This window comes from Rhinoraja longicauda, chromosome 28 (genome assembly GCF_053455715.1).
Source record: "Rhinoraja longicauda isolate Sanriku21f chromosome 28, sRhiLon1.1, whole genome shotgun sequence".
Taxonomy (NCBI): domain Eukaryota; kingdom Metazoa; phylum Chordata; class Chondrichthyes; order Rajiformes; family Arhynchobatidae; genus Rhinoraja; species Rhinoraja longicauda.
Window position 1 is genome coordinate 31,374,194 of NC_135980.1, and position 21,035 is coordinate 31,395,228.

Genomic DNA, 21,035 nt, shown 5'->3' on the forward strand with positions numbered 1-21,035 from the left:
GTCGTTGGCAAAGTTATCACTGCAGTAATGTAGATGGGTGTGAGGTGGAGCAATCCGGCTGGATTGAGGATGCAACATGATGTAACTTTGGTTAGACATTAATTGGGGTGGGTAAAAGAAGAACTCTCACAGTTCAGGCACCCAGATGCCAGCAATATGGCAAAGCAGGTCACACTGAGTTTATATCTCAACAATGAATTTAGAGTGAGTTTATAAAGTGGCTCAGCCAGCATCTCTGGAGAAAAGGAATAGGTGATGTTTCGGGTCAAGACCTTTCTTCAAACTGTCCGAAGAAGGGTCTGGACTCGAAAAGTCACCTATTCCTTTGCTCCATCGATGCTGCCTAACCCACTGAGTTACTCCAGAATTTTGTATCTATCTTCAGTTCAAACCAGCATCTACAGTTCCTCCCGACACATCTATAAAGTGGTTATTTAGCCATGCTGGTCTTTATGAGCATTTTTATGCTCCATGTGATGCCTGACCTATTTCAATCCCACCATTGCGCGACGTAGCCTTTGTTTTACATTTAATTCATCTCTTACTAAAAGGAGTGTGATACATGTGGGAAGTGTCCTCAGGATCCTGTATTGATAAGGATATGTGGGTAAGTCTGAAGAAGGGTCTTGACCCAAAACATCACCCATTCCTTCTCTCCAGAGATGCTGCCTGACCCACTGAGTTACACCAGCATTTTGTGTCTATCTTTTTGTGGATAAGCCTAGATGGAGTTAATAGAGTTGAGAATAGCACACAGAACCAATTGTTGGGAATAATGACAGACACCTAGAACCTACTACTGAAATACCAGGGCACACGTGTAATGAAGCTGCAGATGTTCTACCAGTTGGTGGTAGCCAGTGCCAGCATCTTCGCTGCCGTGTGCTGGGGCAGCAGGGCAAAGGCCGCGGACACCAATAGGATCAACAAACTCATCAGGAAGGCTGGCTCTGTCTTGGGGGCGGTGTTGGATTTGTGGGAGGTGATCATGGAGGGGAGGATCCTCCTCAAACTGCAGAGCATATTGGACAATACAGCTCTCCCCAACCATGGCACACTGGTCAACCTGGGGAGTACCTTCAGCAACAGACTGGTCCCACCAAGATGCAGCACAGAACGCCACAGGAGATCCTTTATTCCCTGTGGCTATCAAACTGTACAACTCCTCCCCCTTCTGTCATGGGGTATTCTGACTCCCCTCCCCCCGCTCCCCAAATCTTTGCACATCCCCAATCCTTTCCACTCGTCACTTTAATTTCATGTTTCATGCATATTGTGTTTTATGACTGTTGGCAGATCAATATCCCTCCTGGGATAAATAAAGTTCCATCGTATCGTATCGTATAAGTGCAGATTGAATCTGTTGCTGGGAAAAGTGAAACACAGCTGGGAGCTGTAACTGGGAACTGTGAGTAGTAGCTGTGATTGAGACTAGTGAGATAATGCTGGAAGCTGGGAGACAGTTGAAACTTGACAGAGAGCAGAATATACACCTGAACCTCCTCCTTACAGTGCACGTTCAAACTGAAAACGGTTTCTAGCCGCACGGCCTGATTTTATCTTCTCCCCAAAATCCATAAACAGAACTGTCCTGGCAGACCCATTGTTTCTGCTTGTTCATGTCCCACCGAATTAATTTCCACATACCCCGACTCCATTCTATCCCCTCGGTCCAATTCCTCCCTACCTATGTCCAAGACACTTCACACGCTCTTCGTCTCTTCAATTACTTCCGTTTTCCAGGCCCCCACTCCCTCGTCTTTACCAAGGATGTCCAGTCACTCTACACCATCCCCCACCAGGAAGGTCTTATAGCACTCCGTATCTTCCTCAAGTTCAGAACCAGCCAATTTCTGTCTACTAATACTCTCCTCCACCCAACTGAGCTGGTCCTTACCCTCAACAACTTCGACTCCTCCCACTTCCTCCAAATCCAAGGCGTGGCTATGGGCACTCGCATGGGCCCCAGCTATGCCCACCTCTTTGCAGGCTACGTCAAACTGTTCCAGGCGTACACTGGCCCTATCCCCGAACTCTACCTCCACTACATTGACGACTGCATCGGTGCTGCCTCCTGCACCCATGCAGAACTCACTGACTTCATCAACTTCACCATTAATTTAGATCCTGCACTTAAATTCACTTGGACCGTCCCCGACATCGCCCTACCCTGTCTGGATCTTACCGTCTCCATCACAGGAAACAGACTAGTGACCGACATCTACTACAAACGTACTGACTCCCATAGCTATGTAGACTACACTTCTTCCAACGCTGCTTCCTGTAAAGACTCTATCCACTGCTCCCAATTCCTTCGTCTACACCTCATCTGCACCCAGGATGAGGTGTTTCATACTAGATCATCGGAGATGTCCTCATTATTTAGGAAATGGGGGTTCCCCTCTTCTATTATAGATGAGCACTCACTAGGATCTCCTCGATATCCTGCAGCTCCGCTCTTGCTCCCCCTCCCTCCATTCGCAATAAGGACAGAATCCCCCTTGTCCTCACCTTCCACCCCATCAGCCGTCGCATACAGCATATAATCCTCCAACATTTCTGCCACCTCCAACGGGATCCCACTACTGGTCACATCTTCCCATCTCCTCCCCTTTCTGCTTTCCACAGAGACCGTTCCCTCCGTAACTCCCTGGTCCACTTGTTCCTTCCCACCCAAACCACCCCTCCCCAGGAACTTTCCCCAGCAACCGCACGAGTGCAAAACACCTGCCCCTTTACCTCCCCCCTCCACTCCATCCAAGGACCCTGACAGTCTTTTCAGGTGAGGCAGAGGTTCACTTTCACCTCCTCCAACCTCATCTACTGTATCCACTGTTCGAGGTGTCAACTTCTGTACATTGGCAAGACCAAGCGCAGACTCGGCGATCGCTTTGGTGAACACTTCCGCTCAGTCCGCCTTAACCTACCTGATCTCCCGGTTGCTCAGCACTTTAACTCCCCCTCCCATTCCCAATCTGACCTTTCTGTCCTGGGCCTCCTCCATTGTCAGAGTGAGGCCCAGCGCAAATTGGAGGAACAGCATCTCATATTTCGCTTGGGTAGCTTACACCCCAGCGGTGTGAACATTGACTTCTCTAACTTCAAATAGCCCTTGCTTTCCCTCTCTCTCCATCCCCTCCCCCTTCCCAGTTCTCCCACCAGTCTTACTGTCTCCGACTGCATTCTATCTCTGTCCCGCCCACTCCCCTGACATCTGTCTGAAGAAGGGTCTTGACCCGAAACGTCACCCATTCCTTCTCTCCGGAGACGCTGCCTGTCCCGCTGAGTTGTTCCAACATTTTGTGTTTACCTTCGATTTAAACCAGCATCTGCAGTTCTTTCCTTTACATCCAAGTTCCCTGTAGCACAGTTATTGAAATGGACCTGGTGCTTTGGTGCCAAGTTTCCAAGTCTGACGAGTTCCAGGATGAACTCATCACTGTACAGTGTTGCTATAATTGACCCTAGGGCTTCTAGGTCAGGGTGTGGATTAAAATTAGCAAGCTTATTATCCAATCATTTCCCTCTATCTCCCAGCTTGACTGGAAAGTTTACACCCGTGGCAGCAAGATAGCACAGTGCAAGTAATGGCCACAGTACATGCACCAGCCTGATAACAGTGACTATCACAGGACAAACATTGATGACAACATAGTAGTGGATGATGTCACATGCTATCTCCTAGCAAGGGTTGAAAATGGAGGAAATAGATTTTATTGCACGACCCCACAAAAATACGAAAACAACAAACTTTGTTAGAAACAGGGCTGCTTATGACAGGATCCATGTAATTCTCCACTCCTCAAGAAACTTCACTATTCAGTCAAACGATGGTAGATATTGAGTTCAGACTGGCCATTTAAATGTATAGTCTTCCTATTCCTTATTGCCAAACAACTATTAAACAAAATATATATAAAACACTTACCAGAATGCGAGGGACCTTGGATGTGGTGGCTCCTGTTCAATGTTTTGGCCTGCAGGGCTGTTGTACTCCTTGGCCCGCTGAGTGCCCTCTTTAGAGAGGTACAGGGCCCTATTGTTCCTTGAAGACCAATTCTTTTTTAAATGATGCTCTTTCTCCAACTTACACCCATGACTTTAAGCCGCTGACGGAGATCCTGCGTTCTTTGTGAGTCCCAGCACATTAGAAACCTTGTGACTGGGGACTGAGGTCAAAGCTGTTATGGCGCCAAAAGAGATTCATGTTTATACTTGGTGGACTTTTTAATAATACACTTTAGTTCCCTGTAACTTGTGAATTCTCTTTTATCTCCAGTTTCTGCCCCTTCCTACTTCCTGTGTAATAAAGACACGTTCATTTATGCAGGTGAAGTGATTCAAATGAGCAATAAATGAATCATTTTAATTCAGCAGGACCTTTTAGCTGCCCTGGGGTTTAACATAAATTAAAGTTGTTTTAAAACAATTTATACCAGCTCAGTAGCAACTGTTAATATTGACCATGCTCTATTTACCACCAATAGCTCTGGCAGTGAGACTTCCAAGTGAGTTACATCAGGCTGTGCTGGTACTAGTGAGGCAGGTAACTCACCTGGGGGCCTCCTTTACCTGCGAATCTGGATGCAGTAAGGTTACTTCTGCTTGTGCTTGTAACATCATTAGTAGGGAAGCAACACACAGAGGGAGAGAGATGGGGGCAGAGAATGAACCTGACTGTTCAAACCACCTGTACAATCCAACAACACCAACTTTTCCAACAGGTCCCTTCGTGGACCAGTCAAGAGGTAAAATCACTTTTTGCAACCTATTTTGCTTTTAGTTTTTGTGAATTTGCCACTGATAAGGTTTCTTGTGCAGAGCTGAAGCAGCTGCATTCTCTAAGCCAGGGTATCGGGCAGACTTCATCTCAATGGTGAGTTTTGGTGTGCTGGCATCTTGGTTTTAAGGTCAAATAGCTGTTCAAGATTAGTGGAAAACTGCCAGAAAATCAATACAACGGTCTCATGAGCAGTCGGATATTCACAATTGTTTGTGTCTTACCAGAATATATATCTCCTAAAATAAGGAGAGGATTAATCATCAGTTTGAACAGAGTACACTTTCAGTCTCGAAACCTCTGCATCAAATCTGTTAAATGGCTGCAGGGGTAATCTTTCATAATACTTTTCTTGTCAACAACATTTGGATTATAACACGTTTGGACGTTACAAAAGGTTAGTTTAGGCATGTGAGGAGAATAATATATGGATTGGTAGAGATTTAGTTTAGTTTAGTTCATTATTGTCATGTGTACTGAGGTGCAGTAAAACACTTTTTTGATGCGTGCTATCCAGTTATCGAAAAGACTATACATGATTATAATCAAGCCGTTCACATTGTACTGATATAGGATAAGGAAATAATGTTTAGTGCAAGATAAAATCCAGTAAAGTCTGATAAAAGATAGTCTGAGGGTCACCAATGAGGTAGATTTGTAGAGTTTGTTCAAAATAATGCAGTCCATAACAAGCCTCTACAAGCACTTGGCCCTTTGTTATAAGATTCTACAGTTCATGCGACCAGCTATTTTTTTTTTACATTAACATTCCACTGATTAGATTCGGGTCAGTTATAAATTTCATGTCATGTTTAACATTATGGTGATGAACAAGAGCTCGGCAGTCAGCAAAATGACTGCAGGAACAGAGTAAAAATAACCTGAAGGGGAAATGATCAGCATGGAATCATTTTGGAAATGTAACTTCTTGACAGGGCAGTGGCAGTGGGGAATTGATGGCCATTTACCCCATAGGTCTGACGGATCGAGTGGGTCATGAAACAAAAACTTTAAACTGAACAGAAGAAACAAGAAATCCCAAATTGTGAGCACAATAGATACAAAGCTTGCAATTTTATTTTTAGTTTCAATGAAGAGTGGAGGTATGAATTGATAATTAAAATACTCATTTTAATTGATGATTTAAGAAAGACTTTTTCAGCGTTGATGACAGGCGGGTCTTCAGAATCAGCCAGAGCCAAAGACAGGGCTGTTTGTAACCTACATTGGACTATATCATTGACATTTCACTGTTGTCGGGGAACAAATTGAAATCAGGTCTCGGATTGCAGCTGTAAGTCTCTTGCGGAAGGTTGTTTCTTATAAATTGGATACATGACCAAGTTTGAGAAGTTTGACAAAAGTGAGAGAATATACAAACTGAATATCAAAGTATATTTGTAACAAACACATGTTGTTTTAATGAACCTTTATTTTAAAAAGATCCAATTGTCCCCCAGATTACTTTTCATTATTGTGCATTCTTCCAGCTTTCTTTTTTTATTGAGACATGTATATGAATTAGCCATCTTGAAAAAAAATTAAACCCGTCTCCACAGTTTAAAAACAGGCCTAAAGTCATGCAAAAAAAAAAAATCACTTTCACTTGTGTATTGATGCAACTGTTCTGTGTCAGTTTCAGAAAATAAATCAACTTCACGTTAAGAAAACTTTTGGTTTACTTACTTTTCTTTTGATTAGTGTTTGTGATTTAGTGTTCGGTCTGTTGTAGAAATCTTGTGCCGTTTTAGAGTGAGCGTGTGACACAGTTATAGGCAGCAGATCCACATGGGAAATCTATTGATAGAAAACGAATCTTGCTCTGCCCTAATAAGGCTAACATCCCTGCACTGGCACAGAGTCAGGAAAGAAGCAGCATAACTGAACCAGCTGCACATTGCTGCACTACCTACTTAAGATCAGTGCCTTATCCTGCTATTTTATTCATAGACATCAGCATTTATTCATCTCTTTTGATACTTTGCAAAGGAAGGGGATGGGAGAACGGGGGGGGGGGGGGGGGGGGGAGAGCATTTGACACTGAAAGAAAAGGAATGTGATGAGGGACACATTCATCATTGTCTACAATTGTTAAATGGTGTCAGTTATACTCACCCCTACATATTCACTGCCATGGACTTCAGAGTACTATGATGTGTAGAGATGAGCCTCATTGCTCACTGTTATCTCACACGGTTAGGTACTGGAGGCCAAATACACCTTCCACCCACCTCTGTTGATGTAGTGTCCATCCAGACATTATTATACTGATTCATATCAGGAAGCCCAGGTCAAGGGTAGAGACCCGATGCCCTAGAGCACCCCAGCATTTGAAACAAAGGGTAACGAGGGAGGAGATACACCAGGAAGAAGTGATCAGATGAAATCAAGTCTGCATTTCAATTTCAGATAAAGGTGCAAAGTGCTGGAGGAATTCAGCAGGTCACATTTCACCTGTGGAGGGAGTGGACAGGCAACTGTCCATTTTCTCCAAAGATGTTGCCTGACCCATTGTATTCCTCCAGCACTTTGCATTTTGTTCAGGTTTCCAGCATCTGCAGTTCCTTATGTCTCCTTTTTAATTTCAGATGATAACAGAACGTGAAGAGTGTTAAAGATTGAGACACCGGGAGATGAGTAGAGTAGAAGGTTTGCCATGACAGGTGTCAGGGGTTATGGGGAGAAGGCAGGAGAATGGGGTTAGGAGGGAGGAAAGATCAGCCATGATTGAATGGCGGAGTAGGCTTGATGGGTCAAATGGCCTAATTCTGTTCCTTATGACCTTATGACTTCCATGAAATGAAAATGAAGAAAAGCGAAAGATTGTGAAGCAGTACATGATTTTTTTTAACTTATGAGGAGGAAGAGATAAAGATCAGGGATTGGTGAGATTTGAGAAACGACTACGGAATAAACTCTGTCAAAAATACAAGGCAACCTTGGATAGAAGCCTTTTATAAAACCTAATCAAGGTTTCACTGTGTTGACTTGATTCACATTGATAGACTTGATGACGGTTTGAGTAACATGAGTAACTAAATTAAAGCTATCACGGAATAAATCACCAACATTAAAATGTTCATGTTGTCTTTGTTACTATTTTATCAGGGAACTAATTAGATGAAAAATATCATCTAATTCTTTTGGTTTAGTGGCTACTTAATCGCATACCATGGAGCTGTATTGTTGAGGGATTCTCTGTGCCACTGTGGAAAAAGGACTCCCTTTATTTTGATAACTATTCAAAAGAGGGAGGGAGAGCAGTGTGGAGCTAATGCCTTAATTAACCAGATATGTCCATCTGAGCGGTGAGTTTAAAAAAGGACTTATCTTTGTACTTGTGCATCATATGCCAGACATCCCATGCAATGCATTGAATTTGAAGTGCAGACAATATCTGTCTCTAAGCATGGCAATTAGTTTATGTATAGCAGGTGTTCACAAGTTGTGAATCAAATGCCAGCCATCCTGTTTTTTTTTAATGGTTGAGAATTGAATTTGAACCCCCAGAGACAACACTGATTTCATTCAGCTATGGACTTGACACTCTTATTCTGTACATGGACACAAAGTGCTGGAATAACTCAGCGGGTCAGGTAGCATCTCTGGAAAAAAAGGATGGGTGACATTTTGGGTCAGAACCCTTCATCAGTCTGAAACTGACTTTCAGTCTGAAGAAGGGTCCCGACCCAAAACATGGTCGTAAATGCATGGTTTAGACTCTTAAATGTCAACAATTCATTTCTCTCTTCAGATGCTGCTCACCCCTCGTCCAGCAGTTTGTTTTTTTGCTCCAGATTCCAGCATTGCAGTCTGCAAGGGGACTGGGCTACTATGTAGAAACAAGGAAGTGCAGATGCCGGTTGACACACTGGAGTAACTCAGCAGGACAGGCAGCAAATTTGGAGAACATTTGTAGCTGACGTCTTGACCTGAAACATCACCTATTCATGTATTCTAGACATGCTGTCTGTCTGGCTGAATTCATAAGCTCAGAAGTGATAGGAGCAGAATTAGGCCATTTGGCCCATCAAGTCTACTCCGCCATTCAATCATGGCTGATCTATCTTTCCCTCTCAACCCCATTCTCCTGCCTTCTCCCCATAACCTTTGACACCCGTACTAATCAAGACCTGTCAATCTCTGCTTTAAAAGTACCCAATGGCTTTACCTCCGTCTGTGGCAATGAATTCCACAGATACACCACCATCTGACTAGAGAAATTCCTCTTCATCTCCTTTCTGAAGGTAGTTCTGTAATTCTGAGGCTATGGCCTCTGTTTCCTAGTCTCTCCCACCAGTGGAAACATCCTCTCCACATCCACTCTATCCAGGCTATTTGGTAAGTTAGTCCAGCACACTGTGTCCTCTTCAATGGAGTGAATATTCTGGGCAAGTGCACCACCTGGAGGCCATGCATCACACTACCACTGACACTGCTGCTCAATTGCCAGACTCTGTGATGACTGACCGGAGACTGACAAATCAAGCAAGGAGAGGGTATTGACCAAACTTGCCTTCACTGGTTGACCGGAAACGCAGCCCTTTTGGGAGGTGCCATGAGACTGCAATCTGTCCCATGCCATCTGTGCTTCCTCTCTGAGTGCCTTGCAAGTTTCCAGCACACTCAAGTTGCACAAAGAATCTTTAACTTTTGCACTGAAGGATTCCGTAGCCTTCTATTAACCCTGGAAGTCCCAACATAACACTGTATAGATGTGGGAAAATGTGGGGTAAGTTTCTAAGAACAGTTAAATAGGAGGCTAGGAATTTATTCCTTGGAGTGAAGGAGGATGAGGGGTGATCTTGTAGAGGTGTACAATGTCATGAAGGGAATAGATCAGGTAGATGCACAGAGTCCTGCCCAGAGTAGGGGAATCAAGAACTAGAGGACATAGAAGTCTGGACCTACCTGATTTTCCAGTTGCTAAACACTTTAATTCTCCTTCCCATTCCCACACTGACCTTTCTGTCCTAGGTCTCCTCCATTGTCAGAGTGAGGCTAAACACAAATTGGAGGAACAGCATCTCATATTTCACTTGGGCAGCTTACAGCCCAGTGGTATGAATATTGATTTCTCTCACTTCAAGTAACCCCGGCATTCCCTCTCTCTCCATCCCTTCCCCACCCAACAGCTAACAATGGCCGTGACTTTCAGTCTGAAGAAGGATCTCGACCCAAAACGTTACCCATTCCTTCTCTCCAGAGATGCTGCCTGTCCCACTGAGTTACTCCAGCTTTTTGTGTATCTCCAGAGGTTGAGGTGGGGATGGTTTAATAGGAACCTGAGGGGTAACTTTTTCACACAGAGGGTGGTGGGTGTATGGAACGAGCATGGGCAAGTTGGGCTGAAGGGCCTGTTTCCATGCTGTCTGACTATATGACTACGACAGTGAAAATAAAAGAATAAAACAGAATTAAGTAAAACTCAGCACTGAGTCGTTACCTATATTTCAGCCTCCTATCCAGAAATCCTAGCACATCATCCTAGTGACACTCTAGTGTAGCCTGTACTTCTACAGCACTGTCAGCGGTGCATTATTGGATGAAATAATAATCAGAGGCCCCTGCGTGAAATTTAAAGCTCCCATGACATGATGTAGAGAGCAGCACTCGTTGCTTTCTTGTTCCTCATCACATCGTCAGATCATGTGGTCATTAACCCGTTGCCACCTGTAGTTTTGCTGGGGTAGGTGTCTCCCACATTATAACAATGACTGTCCTTATTTCCCTCCTCTCTGCTCAGTGCTTCAACTTCTCGCACCTATTTCTCTTCCACCTATATTCTTTCTTCTGGCTTCACACAATTTACAACTCTTCAATCCTTATAGTTTCATTTCTGGCCTTTACCCAACCATCTGCCTATCTAAAGCCCTCCTCACCTGTATTCACTTATCACTTGCCAGACATTGTCCTGCCCCCACCTCTCTTCCAGCTATCTTCCACCTCCCCCCCCCCCCCCCCCCACCAGCAATCAGTCCAAAGAAGGGCCCCGACATGAAATGTTGCCTATCCATGTTTTTGGGAGATGCTGCCTGACCCGCTGAGTTATTCCAGCACTTTGTGTCTTATTTTGTACACCAACACATGCAGTTCCTTGTTTCTTTAAAACCTTCTCATTGTGAATGAAGTATTGGGAGCTTCATGGGTTTGTCAAGTCAAGTCAAGTCAATTTTATTTGTATAGCACATTTAAAAACAACCCACGTTGACCAAAGTGCTGCACATCTGAGTAGGAAAAAAAGAAAGAAACATACAGTGGCAGGCAGCCAAACACAACGGCGCGGCCATCTTGAACAAAATGTTTAACCAAAGCAGAATGGTTTGTGATGGTGACGACATAATGCGTCATTCTTGTTGCATAAATGAAAGGCACGGGAACTGATGAATGAACGGGAATCTCCCAACAGTGTTCGACAGCTAGGATTATAGTATATCCAGCATCAGAAATACCAAAAGTGATATGAAGCCCTGTGATTTATGGTAACATAGATGGGATTGTAGCCTTGTGTTGTCACTGGTCTAGTGTGTCAGATGGCTGGGTTATTAAATCATAGAGGAAGATACATATTCTACCCTGACAGCAGGGGCATTTAAGTTGAACAAAGTTGTTTGGAATGGGGTAAGGTCATCTGTCGCCATGCCTACGTCCTTCCATCTGATCATCCTGCCAACATGGGCTAAACAAGTCCATCAAAAGCCACAGCCAGGCCTGAAGCCAGACAAGGGTCACAACCAAAATGGACCCTCTTTATGGCCAACCTTGCATGTTTCACCTACCAACACATAGGCTTCTGTGGAGAAGCATCTGTGGAGAACATGAATAGGTGACGTTTCACAGAGTGCTGGAATAACTTAGTGGGTCAGGCCATATCTCTGGAGAATATGGATAGGTGATGTTTCACAGAGTGCTGGAGTAACGTAATAGGTGATGTTTTTGGGTCGAGACCCTACTTCAGAGTTTGTGTCTATCTCCGGTGTAAAACTAGCATCTGCAGTTCCTTCTGAAACAATAATCCAGGCTATCCTGATTACCGGGCCACGTTTTGATCAGCTAACGGGTTTAAAGGGGTTTCCTAGTTCTCCCCCTCACACCCACTTCAGAGATAGATTTTTGATTAGTACGGGTGTCTGAGGTTATGGGGAAAAGCAGGAGAATGGGGTTAGGAGGGAGAGATAGATCAGCCATGATTGAATGGTGGAGTAGACTTCATGGGCTGAACGGCCTAATTCTGCTCCTATCGCTTATGACTTTATGACCCAATCAATGTACTGTTTAATCTGTGTTTCCACCTCTCCCAGGTTATCTGAGTTTTCCAGCTGGAATGGGACATGTAATGGCAAAGAGACTGAATGGACAAGTTGAAGCACAGTTCTCAGTAGGAGGTCAGGAACATGACCCTGTCTGACCTTTTCCACTCCCCTTCATCTGTACAGAGAGGCCAGTTACTACAGATTTAGCCGAGATTAGCAGACATATCACAGTCTGCTTTGTTGTCTCAGTAAACATCTGTCTTTCATTTCCTCTCTCTCTCTCTCTCTCTCTCTCTCTCTCTCTCTCTCTCTCTCTCTCTCTCTCTCTCTCTCTCTCTCTCTCTCTCTCTCTCTCTCTCTCTCTCTCTCTCTCTCTCTCTCTCTCTCTCTCTCTCTCTCTCTCTCTCTCTCTCTCTCTCTCTCTCTCTCTCTCTCTCTCTCTCTCTCTCTCTCTCTCTCTCTCTCTCTCTCTCTCTCCCCAGTCCCTCTCTCACTCTTTCGCTTGCCCCTCTCTCACTCATGCATTCTCTCTTTCTTGCCCTCTCTTGACCCCCTGTCTTGTGCTCTTTCACCCTCTCTTTTACTGTCCTTTTCACCCATTCTATCTCGAACCCCTCCCTCTCTGGTCCTCTCTCTGAACAATGCTTTATCTCATCTCTCCCTCTTGCTCCCCCTCCCCCCCATCGTGCCCCCTTCCCTCACCTCTCTCCCATTTGCCTTCTCTTTCTCCTGCCCCCTGTATTTCTCTCTCTCTCAACCCCATGTCTCTCACTCTCATTCCATCTACCTCTCACTCATTCTCTCTCTTTCTCTTTCCTACTCTTTTTCCATTTGTCTCATTTGTCTCATTTGTCTCCTTTTTCTCCCTCTTCTCCCTCTTCTCCCTCTTCTCCCTCTTCTCCCTCTTCTCCCTCTATCTGTCTCACAGTTATTGTGTGGCATGTTTCCTGAGGTGCATCCATTCGAATGTTTGCACAGTGAAAGCCTGTGTTTCCGCCTTCCTCTGCCGCCACCAGTGGACTGCAGATAAAGGTGCAATTTCTGGGTTTTGCCTTACTGGCTTTTCAGGCAGCAGTTTCTTTGTAGATAGTCAGAAAATGCTGGAGTAACTCAGCAGGTCAAGCAGCATCTATGGAGAAAAGGAATAGGTGACATTTCTTCAGACTGAGAGTCGGGGGAAAGGGAAATGAGAGATATGAAAAGGTGCAGAGAACAAATGAATGAAAGGTATGCAAAAGGACAAATCAAAGCCAGCAACGATGATTTCTCATCCTGTGCTGTCCTCTGTTTCAGAATGAACAGCCTTCTATCACCTGGCCAGAAAATGGTTGTAAAAAGGTTTTAGTTTTGAGCAAGATATTTTCCTAAAACCGGTGAGATGGTTTGGGGAAGAGTGGTTGATACGCCACGATGTTACTCTCCAGGTACTACTGGGTTATAGAGCTGCTTAACGGTGATTACATTAATTAAATTATACTTTTATTACATGGATTAGTGGGTGTTTTATGGGGTGTTTTCCAGGGTTCCTTTCCTTTTTCTGTGAAAGCTACAAAGGGGCCCCTAAATATTCCAAGCATTCCCGCTCCAAAGTCAGACTCCGTCCTTGTTTCGACATCTACTGTTGTTTACCTCTATCGGGACAGAGAGAGAGAAGGCTTCCCAGTATTGATGCCGAGTCTGGGAAAGGTATTTGAATGTAAGTTATTCTTTGTTTGAACATCTGTTGGCATCTCTCCCTTGCAATGCGACCACACCCAGATGGCAGACGGGTAAATGGGTCTTTAATTCAGCTGCGCCTGGTTGGTTAAACCACAGGCTGTCAATGTCTGATGAATTTGGTTTACTTTTGTTGGATCAAATACAAAGGGCAGACTCCAGAGAGGTTCCTAACATCCTCTTGCAGAGAATTACACTGCCCCAAGCCAGACAAAAGTACCCTGCTGCCTGGCTAGTTGTTAACCTGGAACTGGAGTGAACTTTCTGTACATCACAACTAATTATAATTTTATCTGCTTGTTAACATGTAGGTAACTGATTATTGCAGATGGAATGGAGATTTGCCTTAAAAAGTAGCACACGAGTTAGTTATTACCCTTAGCATAAATTTGTATAATCAGTTTAGATTATACAATCTATAGATTATTATACTTTGGCTTTGGGCTTGGTTTCCTTGCAGTTATACTGATGTTATAACATGTACTTTGTGTTTTAATTGTAATTAATGAGGACTTTTACCTTTACTAGAAAGGAACTGTATTAAATGGTGTTTCTGTAAAATGCAAGTGGAATATTTAGTGTATGCGTGTTTCAACAAGTCGGGTTGATTGAGCTTGGAAAATTCAAACGGATGCAATATCCATAGCATTTTAACACCACTTATCTTGCATCTTTATATGGGCAAGCTAACCACACATATATCCTCATATTAAAGCATCTTGGAATTACTTACATTAAAATCCCAAGAAATGCAAGTTATACACTAGAAACATCATCTGTCCTTTTTCTCCAGAGATGATGCCTGGCCTGTTGCGTGACTCCAGCATTTAGTGTCTGTCTTTGGTATAAACTGGCATCTGCCGTTCATTTTAATTAAATGCAAGTAATAGATGTATTTGCACATATATCCATCAGGTATAAGGTTGGTGTAAGAGCCAGTCATGAAAAATAGTAGTTTTGTTAGACTTTGTCAGTCTCCAAAGGTCCTCCATCAACAAAGATGCCACAAAACAAAGGCCATCTACCAACCTGCACTCACTGTGTATCACCACTCCCCAACAGTAAAGTTCACATCAAGATCTTGAAACAGTGAGGAAACTTTCCATCTTTGATACTCACCTCTCATTGAAAGCTGACATTGATGATGAAATTCACCATTATCTTCAGTGATCCAGCAGTCTCCGTCTGTCTGAGGAAGAGAGCATTTGAAGATCTCGACCTTAAATCCATCACTAAGCTCATAATGCAGTGGATCGCAGTGATTCCCCACTCTCCTCTATGTTTCCGAGGCAAGGACTGCCTACAGCGGGCACCTCAAACCAGTGAGAGGACACAGTCAATGCCTATGCAAAATCCCCTTGTGGATAAAGTGAAGCAATGTCAATGTACTCTCTCCCAGGTCACCAGCCCCAGCATCATTTGCAGTGCATTATCAGTGCTTTGAGGTGCTTGCTGTGGGTACTCCATGTGACTGGAGCGTCGAGGATAGTGGAGATCACTGTAGCCCACTGCACCATGAGCTTTATGTGGCATTTGAGGTCTTGATCTTAAAACACTCTTTTCCTCACCCACCAAAAAACAGAGCTGGATCACTGAAGATAATGTTGAATTTCATGAGCAAAAACCATTTGGCTGGAGGAACTCTTTTGTTAATTTAGTTTACTGTAGTTTAGTGTCATGTGTACCAAGGTACAGTGAAAAGCTTTTGTTGCGTGCTATCCAGTCAGCAGAAAGACAATACATGATTACAATCGAGCCATTTACAATGTATAGATACATCATAATGGAATAACGTTTAGCGCGAGGTAAAGCCAGCAAAGTCCGATCAAGGATAGTCACCAATGAGGTAGATAGTAGTTCAGGACTGTTGAAAGGCTGGAGCGATTGGGCTTGTATACACTGGAATTTAGAAGGATGAGGGGGGATCTTATTGAAACATATAAGATAATTAGGGGATTGGACACATTAGAGGCAGGAAACATGTTCCCAATGTTGGGGGAGTCCAGAACAAGGGGCCACAGTTTAAGAATAAGGGGTAGGCCATTTAGAACGGAGATGAGGAAGAACTTTTTCAGTCAGAGAGTGGTGAAAGTGTGGAATTCTCTGCCTCAGAAGGCAGTGGAGGCCAGTTCGTTGGATGCTTTCAAGAGAGAGCTGGATAGAGCTCTTAAGGATAGCGGAGTGAGGGGGTATGGGGAGAAGGCAGGAACGGTGTACTGATTGAGAGTGATCAGCCATGATCGCATTGAATGGCAGTGCTGGCTCGAAGGGCTGAATGGCCTACTCCTGCACCTATTGTCTATTGTCTATTGTCTTTTGACTGCTCTCAAAAGCTTTTCACTGTACCTCAGTACACATGACAATAAACAAAACTAAACTAAACTCTGTCTGAAGAATGGTCCCAACCTGAAATGTCACCTGCCATTCCCTCCACAGATGCTGCCCGACCCACTGAGTTCCTTATCGGCTGATCTTTTGCCGCTTGAAACAGTTAAACCCCATCATTCCACCAAAGGTTATCTTTATCTATCTGTAATGTGTGGCCTTTAAGTGCCGTGATTATACTGGACTCTACATTGGATTCTGAATTCAGTGCAAACAAATGGGATTTCCGTGTTCTTGTCGGACGGAGCAAGAGCCTTGTCTTGTTGGTTCCTCAGTCTGCGGATGTTTACGTCGGGAACCTTTAGCTTTTGCAGCAGGAATGCCTGATTCTCCTCTGGTGTTGTGGGCCTGATGGTTTATTTTTGCATTTCCCCTTTCAAATTCAACATCCAGTTTTGGAATCTTGTGACATTTGGCAGGAGCTAGTTAATTTGTTGTACAAACAAACAAACCTGCACCTGTGTCAGCGTCAGAAGTCGGCCTGGAGACTGGGTAAAATTGCCATCTTACTGAGAACTGATCTGTGCATCCGGGAGGGTTGAGTGGCCTTTTGAAGCTGTGTTTTACTTGTCTTTTGTGACTAACAAGGCTAGAGACAGCGGGGGTGAATTTCTACTATTACATTTGACCCATGCAATGCCATGCATTAAAATTGTCCTTGGAGTTTATCTACACTGCTTAAGAATGGAATGCATTTCTTTATTAAATATTATTTTATTTACCCCCAATTCTATCCTGCTGTTCCATGGTTGCTGCTAATTCTCCATTTACTTTCACAAATAGTTTTTTCCTTCATGTATGAATGAAAACAACGACCATCAAACACAGTCTTTAGAAGGCTTAGGAAGTTCGGCATGTCCCCAACAACTCTCACCAACATCTACAGATGCGCCATAGAAAGCATTTGATCAGGATGCATCACAGCTAGGTTTGGGAATAGCTCCATGTGTAGGATAGTGCTAGTGTAGGGGTTGATTGCTGGTCAGCACAGATTCGGTGGGCTGAATGGCCTGTTTCGGTGCTATATCACTAAAGTAAATTCGTGTGTGAAAATGCACACCACCAGATTCAGGGACAGTTTCTTCCCAGATGTGATCAGGCAACTGAACCATCCTACCACAACTCAAGATTGTCTTGAGCTACTATCTACCTTGTTGGAGACTCTTGCACTATCTTTGATTGAACTTTACTGGCTTTACCTCGCAATAAATGTCATTCGCTTATCATGTATCTGTACACTGTAAAGGGCTCAATTGTAATCACTTATTGTCTTTCCGCTGACTAGTTAGCACACAACAAAAAGCTTTTCTCTGCATCTCGGTACACGTGACAATAAACTAAACTGAACTGGGTGGGGCTCACTCTACTGAATACCTTATTCTGTCCTCACCTAGGTACACTGTTCAGCAAGGGGAATCATTGATAATTGATAAGAACCACAAGTCTTATTTGATTATTAAAATAAAAGGGGGGATTTCTTTAGTGAAAGGGTCTGTGGAGGCCAAGTCATTGGGTATTTTTAAAGCAGAGGTTGACAGGTTCTTTATTCGTAAGGACGTCAAAGGTTACGGGGAGAAGGCAGGAGAATGGGGTTGAGAAGGAAAACTAGATCAGCCATGATTGAATGGGGGAGCAGACTCAATGGGCCGAATGCTCTAATTCTACTCCTATGTCTTATAGTCTATGGTCTTATTGTCTTCCCCTCTAAATGGAAGGATCAGAAACAAATCTGGTGTCCCCAGTCTCACCCCTTTTGAGATGTGGGAACTCAGTACAACTCAGGATTCAAAACCTAGAGCTTTCTAGCTTTGCTACTCAATCTTGGTGATTAGTGCTGTGTGTATATCCCGGGGCACCTGCTTATTTCAGTATTCAAATATATTGAATTGGACTTAAAGCAAAAACATTTTTATCAGGGATTTGTTTGCTTGCCCTTTTCCAGAGGTGAAGTAATGTGAACGACTTCAGAATTAATTAATTGGCAATCCTGAATGGGATAAAAGATCTCAAAACAATTCAATCCCAGGATAGACACAAAAAGCTGGAGTAACTCAGTGGGACAGGCAGCATCTCGGGAGAGAAGGAATGGGCGACGTTTCAGGTCGAGACCCTTCTTCATACTGGTTAGGGATAAGGGAAATGAGAGATATCGTCTACATCAGCCGCGCGTTCACCGGGCTAAAACTAGGTTGAAAAAGGTTACATTTGGCACTCGGTCGTTAAAGGAAATAAGATTTTGTATTAAATATAATTTTATTGCAATTTGGAACAAAATAAAAATAAATGCAAGTCTCTTTTGTTCGAGGTTCTTGCACCGAAATCAACATTCAGCCAAGATCAGAGTGATGCAAACCTTGATCTTCCAACAGCAAGGTGCGGGAAGGAACTGCAGATGCTGGTTTACACCGAAGATACACAAAATGCTGGAGTAACTCAGCGGGGTCAGGCAGCATCTCTGGAGAGAAGGAATGGGTGACGAAAAAGTCCGAAGACGGGTCTCGACCTGAAGTCACCCATTCCTTCACTTCCAGAGATGCTGCCTGCCCCGCTGAGTTACTCCAGCATCTTGTGTCTATTGCGCCTTGAAGCGGCGAGTAGACTTGTGTTCACAGCTGCCAGGAGAGCGGGGATGCAGCGAGCTGAGTTTGGAGGCTGGCGCTCGCTGCTGATGCAGTCCCGCGTACAAGGGGTTAAACCATCTGAGCTCGTCAGCCTTGAGTAAACTTACAGTAAGATGCCCAGACACTTGGTAAAACGGAGTGCTGTCTCCCGCACTGTGAGGTGCAGCGAGTACCTGCCCGCACTGGTACTGGCAGAGGACCAGTTTGATTCAGAATTACTATTAACACAGTTATTTTTGAAACAAAACGACCATGAGCAGATTGCTGGCGATGTGTTGCTCCTGGGTGGTGCTTGGTAGATGGGGTGGTGTGGCCGGGCAAGTGGAACGGAATGGACTGTGGAGGCAGATGATTCAGTGGGAGAACAACGGCCATGTGTACAGCTTACTGAACAGCGGCGCCGCTTACCGCCCGCCGGCTCACCGCAGCCGCGACACCCAGCAACAGCAGCAGCAGAGTGTGTACCTAACCGCGGCTGTGGACAGGAGCCGTGTGGGCAGCCGTGCTCCCCTCCGCCTCCCGCTCAACACGCTGCCCTCGGGGCCGCCGGACAACCAGCCCCGGTACCCGGCCCGTCCCGGGAGGACAGCGGCGGCGGCGGCCCGCGGCTTCCACGGACGCCGGGCTGTCAACGTGACACAGGGAGTGGCGGCGGACAGAGGGAGCCCCCAGGCCGGGTACAGCCCCGTGTATCTGGGGGCGCAGGCGGATGAGCCGCGCCATCCCTCCAACCGCAACAGCGTCTTCTACAACTTCTACTCGACTTGGCCCGCGGGTCGGCGCACAGGCGGCTCTGCCACCCGCTACTTCCAGCACGGTGAGACCCCCGTGGGGTAGGGTGGGCTGGGGTGGGGTAGGGTGGGGAAGGGTGGGGTGGGCTGGGGTAGGGTGGGCTTGGGTAGGGTGGGTTGGGGTGGGGTGGGGTGGGCTGGGGTAGGGTGGGCTGGGGTAGGACAGGGTGGGCTGGGGTAGGACAGGCTGGGCTGGGCTGGGGTGAATTCATTTTACTAACAAGCATGTAGGGAGTCAAGTAATAGGATCGCAAGGACGGGGGCGTTTTACAACCGAAAGGACACAACGTCCTCCAGTCAGAAGAAGGGTCCCGAACCGAAATGTCAGCTGTCCATGTAGAAACCAGAACTGGAGGTGTTGGTTCGAACGCAAACGGGCAGAGTGCTGGAGTAACTCAGCGGCTTAGGCAGCATCTCCGGCCAACATGGATACGTGAAGGTGATAGGTCTGAAGAAGGGTCCCGACCTGAAACGTCACCTATCCATGTTCTCCACAGATGCTGCCTGACCCGCTGAGTTACTCCAGCACTGTGTCTATCTATGGGCAGATGACGCTTCGGGTCGGGAAAGATAGTAGAGGGCAGAGGTAAGACAGAGCGTGGCAGGTAGTCACGTGGCAGAGCGTGGACGTAGTCAGGGATGGGGAGGGTGGTTGATAGGCAGATGGTTTGAACAAAGGCCAGAGATAAAAGGAGACCTGTTCATGTTCTCCAGCGATGCTGCCTGAACCGCTGAGTTACTCCAACACTTTGTGTCCTTTTGTGTAAAGCAGCATCTGCAGATCCTTGTTTCTGTACTTCAGCGTTTTGTAACCCTCTCTTGGAGCCCGTGAGATAAAGCACAAAGTGCTGGGGTAACGATGGGTGCAGATTCCAGCTTCTGCGGTTCCTCGTGTCCCCGGCCACTAGTCGTCCCCTAATGATTTAGAACAGAGATGAGGAAGAACTTTTTCAGTCAGAGAGTGGTGAAGGTGTGGAACTCTCTGCCTCAGAAGGCAGTGGAGGCCAGTTCGTTGGATGCTTTCAAGAGAGAGCTGGATAGAGCTCTTAAGGATAGCGGAGTGAGGGGGTATGGGGAGAAGGCAGGAACGGGGTACTGATTGAGAGTGATCAGCCATGATCGCATTGAATGGCGGTGCTGGCTCGAAGGGCTGAATGGCCTACTCCTGCACCTATTGTCTATTGTCTATTGATTCACCCAGGCTGGCATTTTCACCCGGCATTTGCACTGTGTGGCTGAATACTCTACTCAACCGGAACTTTCATGAAGATGTTAACCTGTGTTAAGATAGACACAAGAAACAAGATGTGGGAATCTTGAACAAAGTGCGGGAGGAACTCAGTGGCTCAGACAGTTCCTAGGTAGAGCTCTTAAAGATAGCGGATTCAGGGGGTATGGGGAGAAGGCAGGAACGGGGTACTGATTGTGAATGATCAGCCACATTCAATCATATCATATCATATCATATATATACAGCGCGGAAACAGGC

The 21,035-nt window shown here is 45.2% G+C and overlaps 1 protein-coding gene across 1 annotated transcript in view; it reads left to right on the forward strand.

Annotated features, from left to right (window-relative positions):
* Positions 1-18,884: 18,884 nt before the first annotated feature.
* The window catches only part of LOC144607154 (protein-lysine 6-oxidase-like), a 32,595-nt gene continuing 30,444 nt past the window's right edge, over positions 18,885-21,035 (forward strand). Inside the window, exon 1 of the mRNA XM_078423794.1 lies at positions 18,885-19,572. Coding sequence (XP_078279920.1) covers positions 19,008-19,572 — 565 coding nt within the window. The 5' untranslated portion in view covers positions 18,885-19,007. The remainder of the gene's footprint in view (positions 19,573-21,035) is intronic.